Below are 16,590 nucleotides of genomic sequence, written 5' to 3'. Positions count from 1 at the left end.
AGTCGATCCACCACTACCCAAATAGCGTCACTATTCCTCGACGATAATGGCAAGTGAGTAATGAAATCCATCGCGATATGCTCCCACTTCCATTCAGGAATAGGTAGATTCAACAATAATCCTCCAGGTCGACGGTGCTCTGCCTTAACCTGTTGACAAACAAGACACTTGGAAACAAACTGATAAACACTGCGCTTCATCCCTTTCCACCAAAATCGTGTCCTCAAGTCTTTATACATCTTATTACTTCCTGGATGAATACTCAACTTACTTCGATGAGCATGAGATAAGATCTCCTCCCTCAAATTATCATCTTCTGGTACTACAACTCGATTAGACAAACACAGAAGACCATTAGACTGATAATGGAAACCGCTATCTCCACCCGCTAACCGAGCTAATCTCTGAGTCTTGAGATCAGACATCTGAGCATCTCGAATCCGAGCGAACAAGGCTGGCTCAGATAAAATGGTAGCAACACGAATGCTCTCCATACCTTTCCGATGTTTGAAATTAAATCCCAACGAACAACAATCCTGAATAGTACTAATCATAGCACTGATCTGAAGTGCAGAAACTCTCACTTTGCGACTAAGAGCATCAGCTGTGAGATTTGCAGATCCTGGATGGTACTTGATCTCGCAGTCATAATCTTTCAGCAAATCCATCCAACGACGTTGCCTCATGTTCAACTCAGCCTGAGTGAACAGATATTTCAGACTCTTATGATCAGTAAAGATTTCAAACTGAACCCCGTACAAGTAATGACGCCAAATCTTCAGCGCGAACACAATAGCTGCCAACTCTAGATCATGAGTAGGATACTTCTCCTCGTGAGATTTCAGCTGTCTGGAAGCATAAGCAATCACATGACCGTTTTGCGTCAACACACACCCTAAGCCTTGAGAAGAGGCATCGGTGTAAACACTGAAACCATCAGATCCTGACGGTAACGCCAAAACAGGTGCAGAAGTCAGAAGTCGACGAAGCTCTCTGAAACTATCTTCGCACTCAGATGACCACTCAAATGGAACATCCTTCCGAGTAAGTTGCGTCAAAGGTCTAGCTACCTGGGAGAAATTCACGATGAAGCGACGATAATACCCTGCTAGACCTAGAAAACTACGGATCTCAGCCACCGTCGTAGGTCGTGACCAATTTAGCACTGCCTCAATCTTGCTGGGATCCACAGAAATTCCTTCCTTGGAAATCACATGACCAAGGAATACTACACGATCAATCCAGAACTCGCACTTACTCAGCTTAGCATACAATTGCTTCTCGCGAAGAATCTGCAACACAATCCTCAAGTGCCGGACATGCTCTTCCACACTATGAGAATAGATCAAGATATCGTCAATGAAAACCACCACAAACTGATCCAGAAAATCTCGGAAGACTCGGTTCATCAGATTCATGAACACTGCTGGCGCATTCGTCAATCCGAATGGCATAACTAGAAACTCGTAATGCCCATAACGAGTACGAAATGCAGTCTTGGAAATATCATCATCTCTGACTCTCATCTGATGATAACCTGATCGCAAGTCGATCTTGGAGTAAACAGAAGTACCCTGAAGCTGATCGAACAAGTCATCAATACGGGGTAATGGGTACTTGTTTTTGATCGTCACCCGATTCAGCTGGCGATAATCAATGCACAACCGCATCGATCCATCCTTCTTCTTGACAAACAAGACTGGAGCTCCCCAAGGCGAAACACTCGGGCGAATATAACCCTTATCAAGAAGATCCTGCAATTGCTGCTTCAGCTCTCTCATCTCTGACGGAGCCAGACGATAGGGGGCACGAGAAATCGGTGCAGTCCCTGGCATTAACTCAATGCCAAACTCCACCTCTCTAACCGGAGGAAAACCAGGAATCTCTTCTGGAAATACATCAGGAAATTCACAAACCACTGGAATATCCTCTATACCAACACTACCTGTGGACGTATCAATTGCATAGATGAGGTAGCCTTCCCCGCCCGCCTCTAAAGCACGACAGGCTTTCAGAGCAGATACTACTGGCATCGGAGGTCGCGCTCCCTCACCATAGAAAAACCAACTAGAGCTCTCAGTCGTACGAAACTGAACAAGCTTCTGGTAACAATCCACAGTAGCTCGGTAGGTAGTCAAAATGTCTATACCCAAAATACAATCAAAATCTTCCATCTCTAGAATCATAAGATTCGCAGTCAACTCGTTACCCTCAAAATCTAAAGGACAACCCATTACTAGACGCTTGGCTAAAACCGAATGACCCATCGGGGTAGAAACAGAAAGAATGACGTCTAGAGAAACATACGGTAACTTATGACGTTTAACGAATCGTGCAGAAATGAATGAATGAGATGCTCCGGTATCTATAAGAACAAAAGCAGGAATACCGCATAAACAAAAAGTACCTGCTATGACTCTCTCGGTCTCGTCTGCAGCCTGATCCTGGTTCAACGCAAAAACTTGACCTTGGGCACGAGGTCGAAGATTCGAACTACCCACTGCCTGACCCTGCCTCCTCTGCTGAACAGTCGCCTGAGATCCAGAACCAGATCCTGCTCCACCTCGCAACTGAGGACAATTCTTCTTAATATGCCCCATCTCTCCGCACTGATAACAAGCTCCTGCGGCTACTCGGCATTGCTCCGATGGATGGTTCTTCCCACAATGCGCACAAGACTCCTTCTTCTTACCAAAGCGGAAAACACCGCTAGATCGAGATCTAGATCCAGAAGAAGACGAACCAGATTTCTTGAACGACTGAGATCGAGGCCTCAAAGTACTTCGGACGTTCCGAAGTGTAGGTTCGGTGGATCCGATCATGAGGTGTCAAGAGCAGCTGGACACGTGCATGTTCGGACGGTCCGAAGTGTATGATCGGAGGATCCGATCATGAGCTGTCAAGAGCCAGTGGACACGTAGCGTTCGGACGTTCCGAAGTGGTGTTCGGAGGATCCGAACATGGCCTATAAATAGTGGTCGGATTTCCTCATTTTGACTCGCCAATTCAGAGAATCCCATAGCATTTCAGTCGTTTCTGACAGGTTCTAGTCGTGTTCCGAGATTTGGGCACTAGCGGGGAGCTGCTGGTCTTGTAGCAGAGCTGTGCTCTAGTTGGGAGCTAGCGGCATCAGCGGGCTAGCGACGGACGAAGGTTTGGAATTTTATCAGTATTTATCTCAGGATTATCTAGTTAAGTCTGGTAGATAAGTTTAGTGATGGTTTTCACTTGATGAATAGGCTTGGATTAGACCTGTTGTCTGGTTGTTCCAGTGGATTAGGATTGCTGTGATAGAGGTACGAAAGTACTATCCGAGATATCCTGGTTGAGTATACATTCATATATGTGTTGCATGATTATGTGGTGCATTGATATATGTCATATGATGCATGCTATTATGTCACGTTTATTACTGCACGTTGCATTTCATGTTGAGCCGTATCTCCTTCGAGATAGCCTTTGCTGTTGAGCTGTATCTCTTTCGAGATAAGCTATATCTTGGGGCCGCTCAGCCCTGTCTTGTGGACGCATGGACACCGAGAGTACACAGTGGCCGACGGGTCGGGAGGGCTTCGGTGGTCCGGGACATTTTAGGTCCACGTCTGTCTTGTAGTGGATGCAGTGACCCAGAGGTTGGACCGCGCGGCACTATCCTGGAAATCGTCACTTGCTTTTTAGATTTCCATGAGATTAATGCTTCACCAAGGAAAACACAGAAGCCTGTGGTTGATTTTCTTGTATCAGGGCAATTTGCCCAATCAGCATCTGAAAATGCCCTTAATTGTATGACAGAGGCTGCCGGAAAGGCTATCCCTTGACCGGGATTAGCTTTGAGGTACCTCAGAACTTGATGGGCTGCATGTAAGTGAGTGGTTCGTGGCTTAGACACAAACTGACTGAGCTTGTGTACAGCGAACACAATGTCTGGTCTGGACAACGTTAAGTATAGGAGACGTCCGATGAGACGGCGATATTGTGTAATGTCTGTAAGTGGTTCTCCATCAAGAGAAGTGAGTGAAACATGTGTTGTCATGGGTACTTTTGCTGGTTTGCAAGCTAGCAAACCTGAATCTTCAAGTAATTGGAGTGTATAATGTCGTTGGGATAGGAAAATTCCTTTAGATGATCTTGCGATTTCAAGTCCAAGAAAATATTTAAGATCACCGAGATCTTTAAGTTTAAATCGGCGTTGAATATCGGATTTGAGATCTTGAATGAGGGTGGATGACGGTCCTGCTATGATGATGTCGTCAACATATACAAGGAGAGCTAAGAAAGATTGACCCTTGCCCCGAATGAATAATGTATGATCGGATGGAGATTGCTGAAAACCGGATTCTAACAATGCATGGGAAAATTTGGTGTACCATTGCCGAGATGCTTGACGTAGGCCATAAAGAGATTTGTGAAGTTTACAAACAAGCCGGATATCTGCTGATCGATGCTTGACAGGAGAATGAAGACCAAGAGGAAGGTCCATGTAAACTTCTTCAGAGAGATCCCCATTTAAGAATGCATTGTTAATGTCAAGTTGGGCAAGAATCCAATTCTGACTAGCAGCCAAGGCAAGGAGAACTTTGACAGTGGCGAGCTTGGCAACTGGAGAGAAAGTTTCGAAAAAGTCCACACCTTCTTGTTGGGTGTAGCCCTTAGCAACCAATCTAGCCTTATGTCTATCTATTGAGCCATCAGATTTGTATTTCACTTTGTAAACCCAACGACAACCAATAGGATGTTTTCCTGAGGGAAGTGGAACCACTGACCAAGTGTGGTTTGATTGGAGTGCATCAAGTTCTTCTTTCATTGCTGTACGCCAAGAGGCAGATGTGACAGCTTGGTGATAGAAATGGGGTTCAGGATGAGAAGAAACATTGAGCACAAAATTTTTATAAGATGGAGATAGAGAGTCATAAGATATATAATGATTTAGAGGATATGCACTGGTCGAAACAGGTGGGGAATTGCAGTGTAACATATGGCAGTGATAATCCTGTAGATACGAAGGAGGGTGAGAAGTCCTTGAGGTTTTACGAGAAACGGTTAGAGGTAATGGGACATGAGATGAACGGGCAGAGTCATTGGGCGCATCTGTAGGCATTACTGCTGGTGACAGATTTGGTAGATTAGTGTTTTCAGAGGATGAACAAGAAGTATCATCTTGTGCACTGAAAGGGTCTTGATGATGACTGATAGTGGGCATGGGATTTTGAAGTTGGCCATCTATTGAAAATTGAGTGTCAATGGGGGCTGGTTGAGGAAGAACAGTATGTGGAAATGGATCAACAATTTCTGTTTTAGAAGAGATATAAGAAAAAGGAAAAATGGACTCATGGAAGTGAACATCCCTGGAGATAAAAATCTCCTTAGTCTTGATATCTATGAGCTTGTATCCTTTCATGCCTGGTGGATAACCTAAGAAAACACAGACACGTGCCCGTGGCATAAATTTGTCACGATGTGACTTTAGTGTAGAGGCAAATGCGAGACACCCGAAGACTCGTAGGTGTGTATAATCAACTGGTTTCTTATATAGAAGCTCGTATGCTGACTTATTTTGGAGGGTTGGAGAAGGCACTCTATTCACTAGATAAGTAGCTGTCATGATGCAATCATTCCATAAATCAAGAGGAACATGTGACTGAAAGAATAACGATCGAGCTACATTAAGAAGGTGTTGATGTTTTCGCTCAACCACTGAGTTTTGTTGAGGTGTCTCAACACAGGAAAATTGATGTAAGATTCCCTTAGCCTGAAATAGTTCTGTGAAGACAAGTTCCTTGGCATTGTCGGTTCGGAAGACCTTAATTCTACCATTGAACTGTGTCTCAATCATGTTGCAGAATCTGGTGACTATACTCAAGGCCTCGGACTTATGTTGCATGAGAAAAATCCAAGTGAATCGTGTGCAATCATCGACGAGAGTCAGAAAATACCTTTGTTTATTTACTGTAGGAACATAATATGGACCCCATGTATCACAATGTACAAGATCAAATGCATTAGAAGATTTGTGACTAAGAGAAACAAAAGGTAGTCGTCTTTGTTTTGCTAAAGGACATACTGAGCAAGGTATGTCCCCAGGGGAATCAACCTTATCAAAAAGAATATGTGATTTCAAATTCTGTAGTATTTTCAGTGATGGATGGCCAAGACGATTGTGCCAAGTCTTCGTTCCAACTTGGTTAATTGAAGCTTCGGAGCGGATTGAATTATCATCCAGAACATAAAGACCTTCTATTCTTTTACCCTTGCCAATCATCCTCTTGGTTTCCTTGTCCTGAATTATGAAAGAGTGACAGCAGAAACTGATCACATGTTGTGTTGTGGCAAGATAAGAACTTACAGACAGCAAATTAAATCTGAAATCTGGTATGTAAAGGACATCCAATAGAACTAGAGAGTCACCCAGTCGAACATCACCATAGAAGTGAACATCCACATATGCATGGTTAGGTAGTAGTACTCTTGAATTTTCTACTGCCTTAAGAGAAGTAAAAGCACTTGCATTTGAGCAAATGTGTCGAGAGGCACCCGAATCAACTATCCAGCAAGTAGCAGACTTCAATGCATTAGGGATGGAAATTGATAAACATGTACCTGAGATAGCTGGGTGTTTTTCACTCTCATGTTGATCTTCTTTCTTGTCAGCCGTTGAAAGCTGCTGAATCATCATGGTCATGAGGTGGTCTATTTGACTCTTGTCGAGATTTTGAAAAACATTCGAGAATGTACCAGTATTGTTGGCCTGAGTTTCAGAATGACAAATTTTATCACTCCCTTGATTGACAAGAGCAGCATAGCTTTTGTTCCCTTGCTTGTATCTGGTCTTGAGTCCAGGTGGATAGCCATGTATTTTGTAGCAAGTCTCAATCGTGTGACCGTGAATGTTGCAATGAGTGCAAAACGGTCTGCCTTTTGGAAATCTTGACGGTGGTCGAGTGTTGACATGTGATTGATTCGGTTCATTTTTTATTGCAAACGCCATGTGATGGCTTGGTGTATCCAAGGAGCCTTGAGTGCCAATGGCTCTCTGTCTTTCTTCTTGTACCACTAGAGCAAACACTCGGCTGATGGGTGGCAAAGGATCAAGAAGTAGCACTTGGCCTCTAATGTGAGTAAATGAATCATTAAGTCCCATAAGAAAGATCATGGTATAATCCGTTTGAACGTATGTCTCAAAATTCTTGACCCCATTGCAAGTGCATTTCCCACAGCTACACACTGGACGAAAGTGATTTAATTCTTCCCAAAGAGCTTTGATTTTAGTGAAATAAACACTTACCGGATCTTGACCTTGTTTGAGATTAATCAAGTCCCTGCGTATTTGAAAAATCCTTGGTCCATTGCTCTGTTGAAATCGATCTTGAAGATCAATCCAGATCTCTAGTGCGGATTCGGCAAATAGAATGCTTGCCGATATGTCTTTGGACACTGAATTTAGTAGCCAAGATATGACTATATTGTTGTTCCTGGCCCATGCATTCAGTAGACTCACTTCAGAATCTGATGGTTTGGAGATCGATCCATCAACAAAGCCTAATTTATTCTTAACAGAAAGAGCAATTCGCATTGCTCGACTCCACGATGCAAAATTATCTCCAGTGAGTGGTTGAGAAACCAGTACGAGCCCTGGGTTATCGGAATGATGGAGAAAATAGGGGCTCGAAGGATCATCAATTATCGATCGTGGTGCTATATTCCATGCAGACTGATTCGTGTTTGCCATGAATATGAGATTGGAGATATAGTGAACTCACCTCTGATGAATTTGAGGGGGGAAAGAAAATCTGAGAGGATTCGGAACTGTACCGCCGAGCAAAAAAAAACTGAGAGGATTCGGAACGGTACCGCCGAGCAACTTTACGACGGAGATTCAGAGATTACTGCGCAAAAATGCGCTCTGATACCATATTGCAGTTGGTGAATGAATAGCGGAAAAACTGAATATTTTCATTTCTTCTCTTGTTCTTATATGTTCTGTGTTTACATTCAAGTAAGCTATCTAACTACCAGTGTAACTACCGACCATCTAACTACCAGTGTAGCTACTGATTAACAAAATGTTAACTGACTCTAATACAAGCAATTCACAAAATATTAATAAAATCATATATAAGTAGAATAATGGCAAAATAGCAATGAAAAAGCTTCGATTCATATTAGGCGATCATCTCCTCTTTAAAGTAAGCACATAAGCAACAAGAAAAGTAGAGTAATAAAACAACCATCATCTTCTTCTTCTTCTTTTTCGAGTTCTAGTTCGAGTTTTCGTGAACTTCACTGTTGTTTCCCATGCCCATAAATAAACCTCGCATTTCCTTCTGTGTAGACATGAGTCTCATTGTCTAGCCTGTCGTAGATATATAAGATCGAATACATGTCACATGGATCTCGAAATAAATTTAGCCAAATTAGCAAAAATGATTCCGATCAACTAATGAAAGTATTTCAACTTCATTTCAAAACCCTTGGATCGATTGAAACATGACGCTACGAGAGAAAACGGATAGTACTCACGATTTTCGGACAGCTTTGCTCAAGGTAGAGGATGAAATAAACGTTTTTCCATCGAGATATCGATACTCCCCTTGAATTCTCTGCTTGATTCTGAGGTCTAATTCATCAGCAGTTAGGGTGAATGGATATTCAGATGCCTGCGTGTTTAGTAATTTAATCATGACTTTTTTTTTTCTTCCATATCATCAAGAATTAAATAGAGTACTCATGCATGGCATAAAGGCATTATATAGAGATAAAATAAGAGCCAAAATTGATGGTACCATGACCCATCCCCAAGTATCAGCATAGGAAGGAATATGGGCTGAGTAAGGTACAACATCTGAAAATTAAATAAATAAATTATTTAATGTGAAAATGAAATGTTTAGGAAACTAATTAATAACGATCAAGAAATTTAAAATCCCATTTCACTCACATTTGAAAACTCTGCTCAAAGTGTTGAAGATGCAAGAAAATACTTCTGTGTGGCTGAAAATTCCTGCTGGTCCAGCCTGCAGAAAAATTATTCAAGTTTATCCTAAACTATAAGCTATCTTACTATAGATAAATCGTCGAATACTCGAATCGACATGCTCATGCCCACGCTCGCACCTGTGTGACGAAAATGCCACCCTTACTAAGCCTTGGTTTGATGACGAATTCGTAGAAGGATTTGGTGTAGAGCTGGTAACATGGACCGCCTTCGATTGGATCCGCCAAGTCTCCTATGATCACATCATAAACCTCCTCTCTTCTCTCAAGCTCAGCCCTTTTTTACAAAGAACTCAAAATGCATCATTCACCAATTTTTTTTAATTAATTACAAATATAAGATGAGCCCACAAAATTATTTCACAAAATTTGATTATATATATATATATATATATATATATATATATATATATATATATGTGTGTGTGTGTGTGTGTGTGTGTGTGTGTGTATATATTATATATCAACCTGGCATCATTGATAACGAGTTCGAGTCTAGGATCATAGAAAGCTTCTTTGTTAACAACTAAGTACGACTTGCAAAAATTCACCACTTCCTGGAAAATAATAATAATAATGTGACTAAGAATTATTTTTTATTAAATTTTAAAGAGATATAAATTTCTTTAGAAATATGTCACCTGGTCGATGTCACACATGATGACCTTTTCCACAGTTTTGTGCCTGAGGATTTCTCTTGCAGTAGAACCTTCACCTCCACCCATAATAAATATGGTTTTTGGACTAAAATAATTAACAAAATTGAATACTTTTAAAGGGAATTATTTTATCAAATATACATAAAAAAATAATTTTATTTTCAATATGAGATTTGAGAGATTAATTAATTTATACTTTGTGTGATGCAACAGTGGGGGATGGACAAGAGATTCATGGTATATGAACTCATCTATCTCTGCACTTTGAAGCTTCCCATCAAGAACTAGAGCCTGTAAATTTAAATAATCAGAAATAATTTGATTTTTAAAATAAAAATAAAAATTGAGTTTAAAATTTTAATGTTTTTTTTTTCATTTGGTATGAAATTTGCAAAAAAATTCTTAGGGTTGTGTAATTTGTCAAAATATTGCACCTTTCCAAAGGGCTTGGTATCCAAGAGTTGAATGTCCTGGTACTGCGAGGCTCCTGTATGCAAAATACTGCACTCACAGAAAAAAAATCAGAAAATATTAATCAATTATGCAGTTAGTGTACTTAATTAATCAATTATTAAGCATAAAATTAATTTTTCCTCCTCATTTTGATCTTCACTTGTCCCAACTTTTCATGGACAAAATCACAGGAACAGTTGTACTCATGAAGCTTTCTCACTTTTACTTCTACACAACAATTATTTAATTTTTTTCCCAAAATATTTCTTCCCCACTGTATTTTTATACACTATTTTAATGCATTAAATTAAAATTTAATATACGTACTATAGCATTAAATTGTCTCTGGAAAATTTACAGAATCAAAATTATATATATTTTCTCAAAAAAAAAAAAAAAATCGACCGAACTGAAAATAAATATTAAGAATATTTCAAAATTAAGTAATTAAAATTACCTCTTGAGTGCAAAGCACCACCTCAAATTCTCTTCAATCTCTTCTTCATACCAACAACTCTTTCTCATCGCATTCCCATTAACATTCATGCAACCTTCATTGCTCAATCCATTAGATACAGAGAAATCACCCATTTTCTTACCTTAAATTTCTTGATTAATCTTTTTCTTACAATATATTTCTGTGTGTGTATATATATGTATAGAAAGAGAAAGAGAGAGATTGAGAGGGGAAGAAGGGGAGAGGATTTGATTGCAAATGAGGCTTGGGATGAAGAGGTAGAAGGTCGAGGGGTTAGTTATATATATTATATGGAGAAGGATGAAACTAAAAATTTCACAATTTTATTACAATATTTTAATATTATTGTATGAACAGTGGCATGATTTGAGTTTGGTATTAAAGCATATACTGTATAATTGTATAGGAATGAGGGAAGTTTTGAAAGAAGCAAACATGCATGCACCAAAATCTTCATGGATTTTCGTAAATAATATCCAAGAAAAAAGGTGTTTCCCCCCCTAAAATTCTATTAAATTATTGAAACAATTAATTAGTTTATCACATAGTTAGCATTCATTTAGGAGACGGAGTACTTACTAATATACTATACTTAGGACAAGACTGTGTCCTAAAAGAGCATTCACAAGGCAAACAAAATGATTATTATGTTAGTTTGGTTCAATATTTAGGAAATTTACAAAATTCGTACAATAAATTAGTTAATCGTATTTCATCAATTTTTAGTCTTTTTCTCTCATGTTTGACGTGATATCATATATTGATATCATACTTTGTCGATGTGTATGACGTTATGACAGCACTCTTTAGGAAGAAAACCTTAAACCTAAAAAAAATTCCATTTTAATTTTCTTTTTTAAAACTTTTTCCTTGTATACTACAAGAATATGTATTTCTCCGCATAAAATGGTATGATTGATTTTCTCATTTGCTATTCCTATTTATTGAAAATGTCCAAGTACGGTCAAAATTCAACACTTGGATGGGAGTAATATTGATTGTGGCATGTGGATGAAGTGGGAACAATCAATGAAGGTAATAAAACCATCTCGTATAGAGGTAGTATATCATATCATATTTTATTGAAAAATTTATATAGTATACCGTGTTGAAAATTGAGACATTATAATATTTATATTGATATTGTAAAATATCTCGATTATATCGAATTATTACGGTATAATGATAATTCGATACGGTATCGATTTATACTGTTTTATACCGAAAAAATATATTATGTCACAACACAATAAAAAGTAGGTCTCTTGTGAGACGGTCTCACGAATCTTTATCTGTGAGACAGTTAAATAATCTACTGATATTCATAATAAAAAGTAATATTCTCAGCATAAAAAGTAATATTTTTTCATGGATGACTCAAATAAGAGAGTCATCTCACAAAATACGTCCCCTGAGATCGTCTCACATAAATTTTTATCCACAATAAATAATACGACAAGATAAAAAGGCCAATAATTATATTGGATAAGAAAAAAGAATATTACGAAATATGATGATTCAAGCATTGGGAACATCTGACATAGTATGGGGGAGGATCACATTGAAAAGAAACAACATGCGATCATAAAGAAATTATTCATGTTTCCCATAAATAAAAACCATAAAGTTTGATGGTACAAGAAAGATGTTAAAATACCCTTCAGATATTATTTTGTAAAAAGATTTTCGATCATGATCATTGGCCGGTGGGTGACAAAAACCGAAAATTTAGGGTTTATTTATATATTTTCTATCATTATAATAATTATTATTATTTGTTTTGTATTGACAGAGAAATGAAGCCGGTGCAAATCTTGGTTGGGGAGTGAGGAAGGGGCGTGCGGTGGGTTTCATCATTCAAATTTTCTTGTTGCTTTCAAAAGATAAAATGGCGTGCGAAGCCAATCCCACTCAATCATCACTATCACCATACCAAAATCAATCCTCCCAACATCATATTTTCAAATACTTTGATTTATAGAAAAAGTTAAATGAATAAGAATTCAAAACAATTTTAAACCTTAAAAATTGATGTCAAACATAGAAAATAGAATATTGCTTTAATAATCCTTTATTGCTATTATTGTTGAAGGATTATGGAGATATGAATATTTTAAAATTAAAATATTGATATTAAACTAAAAGTATTATGCTATACTGTAACGAACCGTATTCTTTACTACTTAAAATTTGCGAAAAAATTAAAAATTTTCTTTTAAACTAAATGAAATGCGGAAATGAAATCAAATACGGTCGTCACTACATCCTTCATCAATAAAAATATTTGAAATCAACATCACCAATAAAATTTGCTAAAAGGAAACACTGTTCCAAAAGTTTTGAAATGAAACATAACCTCAGAGTATTTTAAACTTGCATAAAAAGAATCGTAAAATAACATGGGCGGTCCTCGGGTTTAGCCTGCCGCTCAGTCCAAGCATGTCCCTTGATCACCACCTCCTGCCTCCTCATCAACATACTCACCTGCATCGATCAAGTCTAGTGAGTCTAAAGACTCAACACGTATAAACTGGAATAACGAGTACTACGTAATAAGATCACATGCAACTTTAAAATAAGACATACATAACTCGAACTTGAACGTACGTACATACAAAACTAGACGTGCCATCAACATAAACTTTCTTAAACATACTGCATACGTAAACATACATAACTTCATCATTTTGCGTAGATGCATGTTTCAAAGCAAGTGACCCATAACATAATAAACGCCTGATCAGACACACCACAGTACTGGGCTGACAGGGACGTATCCGCTGCCACATACATAAGATCCCCGTTCATAATTTAACGGGCTAGTTGGTCCCCGTTCATAATTTAACGCTTTCCAACCATGATCTAACCCGTTCATAATTTAACGGGCGGATTGGTCCCCGTTCATAATTTAACGGTTTCCAATCCTAAACATACTTCGGTCACAAGACATTTAGCATACCTCAAAAACTTAAAATATTTTCTTTGCACGTCAACATACTTACTTGGCGTTGAGGGATTCGTTGGACTTCGAGCGGGGCCGTTGCGGCACCAACTAACATAAATTTGCATAACTTAAACGTAGGAATCATACTTACTCTCAAGTCCAATCAATACTTAGGACGTTCTAACATTTCCCATGACACGACCTTGAAAATCCTTGCACTAAACCATGACGTCAAATCCCAAAATATACTTACAATTCTTTCCCAAACAGTGAGTACACGGACCCCTACCCCGGGTCCGTGTACAGGTCCGTCTAGGTGCGGTGCAGTGACACTCGGAAGGAAGAAGGGACACGGACCCCGTGCCTACCTCCGTGTAGGGGTCCGTGTAGACTCGGGTGAAAGACTCCATGAAAAAAGGTGGACACGGACCCCGTGCCAGGGTCCGTGCCAGGGTCCGTGCAGACTCTGGAAAAAGGGCACTCCGGAAGAACAAAGGCACGGACCCCGTGCCAGGATCCGTGCAGGCTCTGTGATCGCGAACTTACGAAAATTCTTGTACATGCTTTGCTTAACTTTCTAGACCCGGTTGCACGAACTATGAACCGACACCCCGAGACCCATCCTAGCATACCATATCATAAAACCAATTTCGTACGACATCTCAAACCACGACGTTCATCTTACGACGCATACAATTTCACAAACGTGACAATCGACACTAATTTCTTTCCTACGAATTCTAATGCATTCGAGTGCCTATCGACACTAACCGACGTACCACATATCGACCCAACAACATAATAATCATACCTAGGTGCAACAACGATCGTCCGTCGATCTCCAACGAAGCCTGCAACAAATAAACTTCGAGAACACAATTATCGTAAAAGTCGCAGTTTGAGCAGTCCCACGAAAAACGCCATAACTCACTCAATTTTCATCCAAAAATCTCGAATTTTATATCAAAACCAAGGTATCGAAAAGTTCTAGAATTTGTAGTTGAAAGTTTTCTCAAATTCTCGACGGAAAAATCGCAGTTTCGAGAAGAACAGCAAGTTACGAGATTTCGGATCTAAAAAGTATTTCAAACGCATTCAAATCAATTTCCGCTCAAACGACGAACGTCATACATAAATTTTCACGCATAAAAATACACAACGCATACTATGACAAGATCGATGCAGAAAGAACAGAATATACGTGCCTTTTGATATTTAAAAATACCGTACGACGACACCGAAGCGGAGATGGAAGCGAGGTTGATCCGGGACGAACGTGGCGCTAAAATCTTCGAAGGAAACACACGAAAAATTGCTGGAAATCGAAGAGGGAAGGGGGCGGCTGCTTGAAGGAGTAACAACCCTAGGTTTTCTCTCCTCAAAATAATAAAAACTGAAACTTAAGGTGAGTGTGTGTGTTTAGTGCGTGTAAAAACGTGTAAGTGTGTGTGAGTGTGTGTAAAGTGTGTGTGTGTGTGCGTTTTAATTAGGAGAAACTCTTAATTAAATAAACTATTTAAAATAATAATAAAAAGTTAACACACACTAGTTAAATCAAACTCTACAATTAAAATATCTACACACTAATTTTAAAGGTCTTAAACTCTTAATTCACTCAATACATTATTAAAGCTTTAAAAATACTAACAACTTAATAAATTATTTAAAACGCCCCATTCTCAATTTAAAATAAAATACCACATTTTAAATTGCCACAAATCGTCACGGGTCTTTTCCTCAATCCCGCCTCGAATGATCGCCTGAAACATGGAACTCGAAAGACATTTTAACGTGCATCACATAAACATAGATAATTGAAAATAACGCATTTAAGTAAATCATGCATCGCTAAAACTCATTTAAAATTAATTTAAATGATTTAATAATTAAATGAATGCATGGGTTATACGTGTATTAAATTTGGGCACTACAGTTCCTCCCCCACTTATAAAAATTTCGTCCTCGAAATTAAGTCTTACCGAACAACTCCGAGTAGCGAATTCTCATGTCGGCCTCTGACTCCCAAGTGGCTTCTTCCACCGATTGATTCAGCCATTGAACTTTGACCAACTTGGTCGTCTTGTTCCGAAGCCTGCGCTCCTGTCTGTCTAGGATTTGGACTGGTTTTTCCTCGTAAGACAGGTCTGGAGCCAACTGCATTGGTTCATAACTCAGAATGTGCGAAGGGTTGGCTAGGTACTTCCTTAGCATCGAAACGTGGAACACATTGTGTACCCCGGCCAGATTCGGCGGAAGGGCAACACGATAGGCTAGTGTCCCAACTCTGTCCAAAATCTCAAACGGTCCAATAAACCTCGGACTCAACTTGCCTCTCTTTCCAAATCTCATAACACCCTTCATAGGTGCTATCTTAACGAATACGTGATCACCAACAGAAAATTCTAGATCTCTCCTCCTCTTATCAGCATAGCTCTTCTGACGGCTTTGGGCGGTCTTCATTCTGTCACGAATTTTGACCACCACGTCGGCAGTCTGCTGAACTATCTCTGGACCAAGTTTTGCTCTCTCACCAACTTCATCCCAATGAACTGGTGATCTGCACTTCCTCCCATACAGTGCCTCATAGGGGGCCATACCAATAGATGTTTGGAAGCTGTTGTTGTATGTGAACTCCACTAGAGGTAGTCTAGACTCCCAAGCTCCTTGAAAATCAATCATGCAGGCTCTTAGCAAATCCTCTAAAATCTGAATCACTCGCTCAGACTGACCATCTGTCTGCGGGTGAAAAGCTGTGCTAAAAAGCAACTTCGTCCCCATGGCTGCGTGTAAGCTCTTCCAAAAGGACGATGTGAACCTCGGGTCTCTGTCGGACACAATCGAAACTGGAAACTTATGTAAACGGACTATCTCCTTGATGTAAAGCTCCGCATACTGCGTCATAGAGAAAGTCGTCTTCACTGGTATAAAATACGCTGACTTAGTGAGTCGGTCCACTATAACCCAAATAGAATTCGAACCTCTGACTGACCTTGGCAACCCAACCACGAAATCCATAGTAATTTTCTCCCACTTCCACTCGGGGATGGGGAGTGGCTTAACCAGTC

The 16,590-nt window shown here is 39.4% G+C and overlaps 1 protein-coding gene across 1 annotated transcript; it reads right to left on the bottom strand.

Annotated features, from left to right (window-relative positions):
* Positions 1-8,095: 8,095 nt before the first annotated feature.
* Positions 8,096-10,840, bottom strand: LOC140829708 (thermospermine synthase ACAULIS5-like). The gene is made up of 10 exons (XM_073193014.1): positions 10,561-10,840; positions 10,085-10,151; positions 9,847-9,941; positions 9,633-9,735; positions 9,460-9,548; positions 9,112-9,268; positions 8,936-9,011; positions 8,781-8,839; positions 8,518-8,654; positions 8,096-8,350 (listed from the first exon to the last, which is right to left on the bottom strand). The coding sequence occupies exons 1-10, from the start codon at positions 10,692-10,694 to the stop codon at positions 8,278-8,280; spliced, it is 990 nt and encodes a 329-aa protein (XP_073049115.1). The 5' UTR covers positions 10,695-10,840; the 3' UTR covers positions 8,096-8,277.
* Positions 10,841-16,590: the final 5,750 nt, after the last annotated feature.

The sequence above is a fragment of the Primulina eburnea genome, chromosome 4, assembly GCF_022965805.1.
Source record: "Primulina eburnea isolate SZY01 chromosome 4, ASM2296580v1, whole genome shotgun sequence".
NCBI lineage: Eukaryota > Viridiplantae > Streptophyta > Magnoliopsida > Lamiales > Gesneriaceae > Primulina > Primulina eburnea.
The sequence above is the reverse complement of the archived record's forward strand: the minus strand, read 5'-3'. Positions and strand labels throughout refer to the sequence as shown.

Bases quoted from the DNA above. Each gene is read 5' to 3' on its own strand.
- LOC140829708 (XM_073193014.1), bottom strand. From the start codon at position 10,694: ATGGGTGATTTCTCTGTATCTAATGGATTGAGCAATGAAGGTTGCATG. The intron at 9,736-9,846 runs GTATAAATTAAT...TAATTATTTTAG, and splicing joins CCACTGTTGCATCACACAAA to TCCAAAAACCATATTTATTA. The intron at 8,655-8,780 runs GTACCATCAATT...CTAAACACGCAG, and splicing joins ATACTTGGGGATGGGTCATG to GCATCTGAATATCCATTCAC.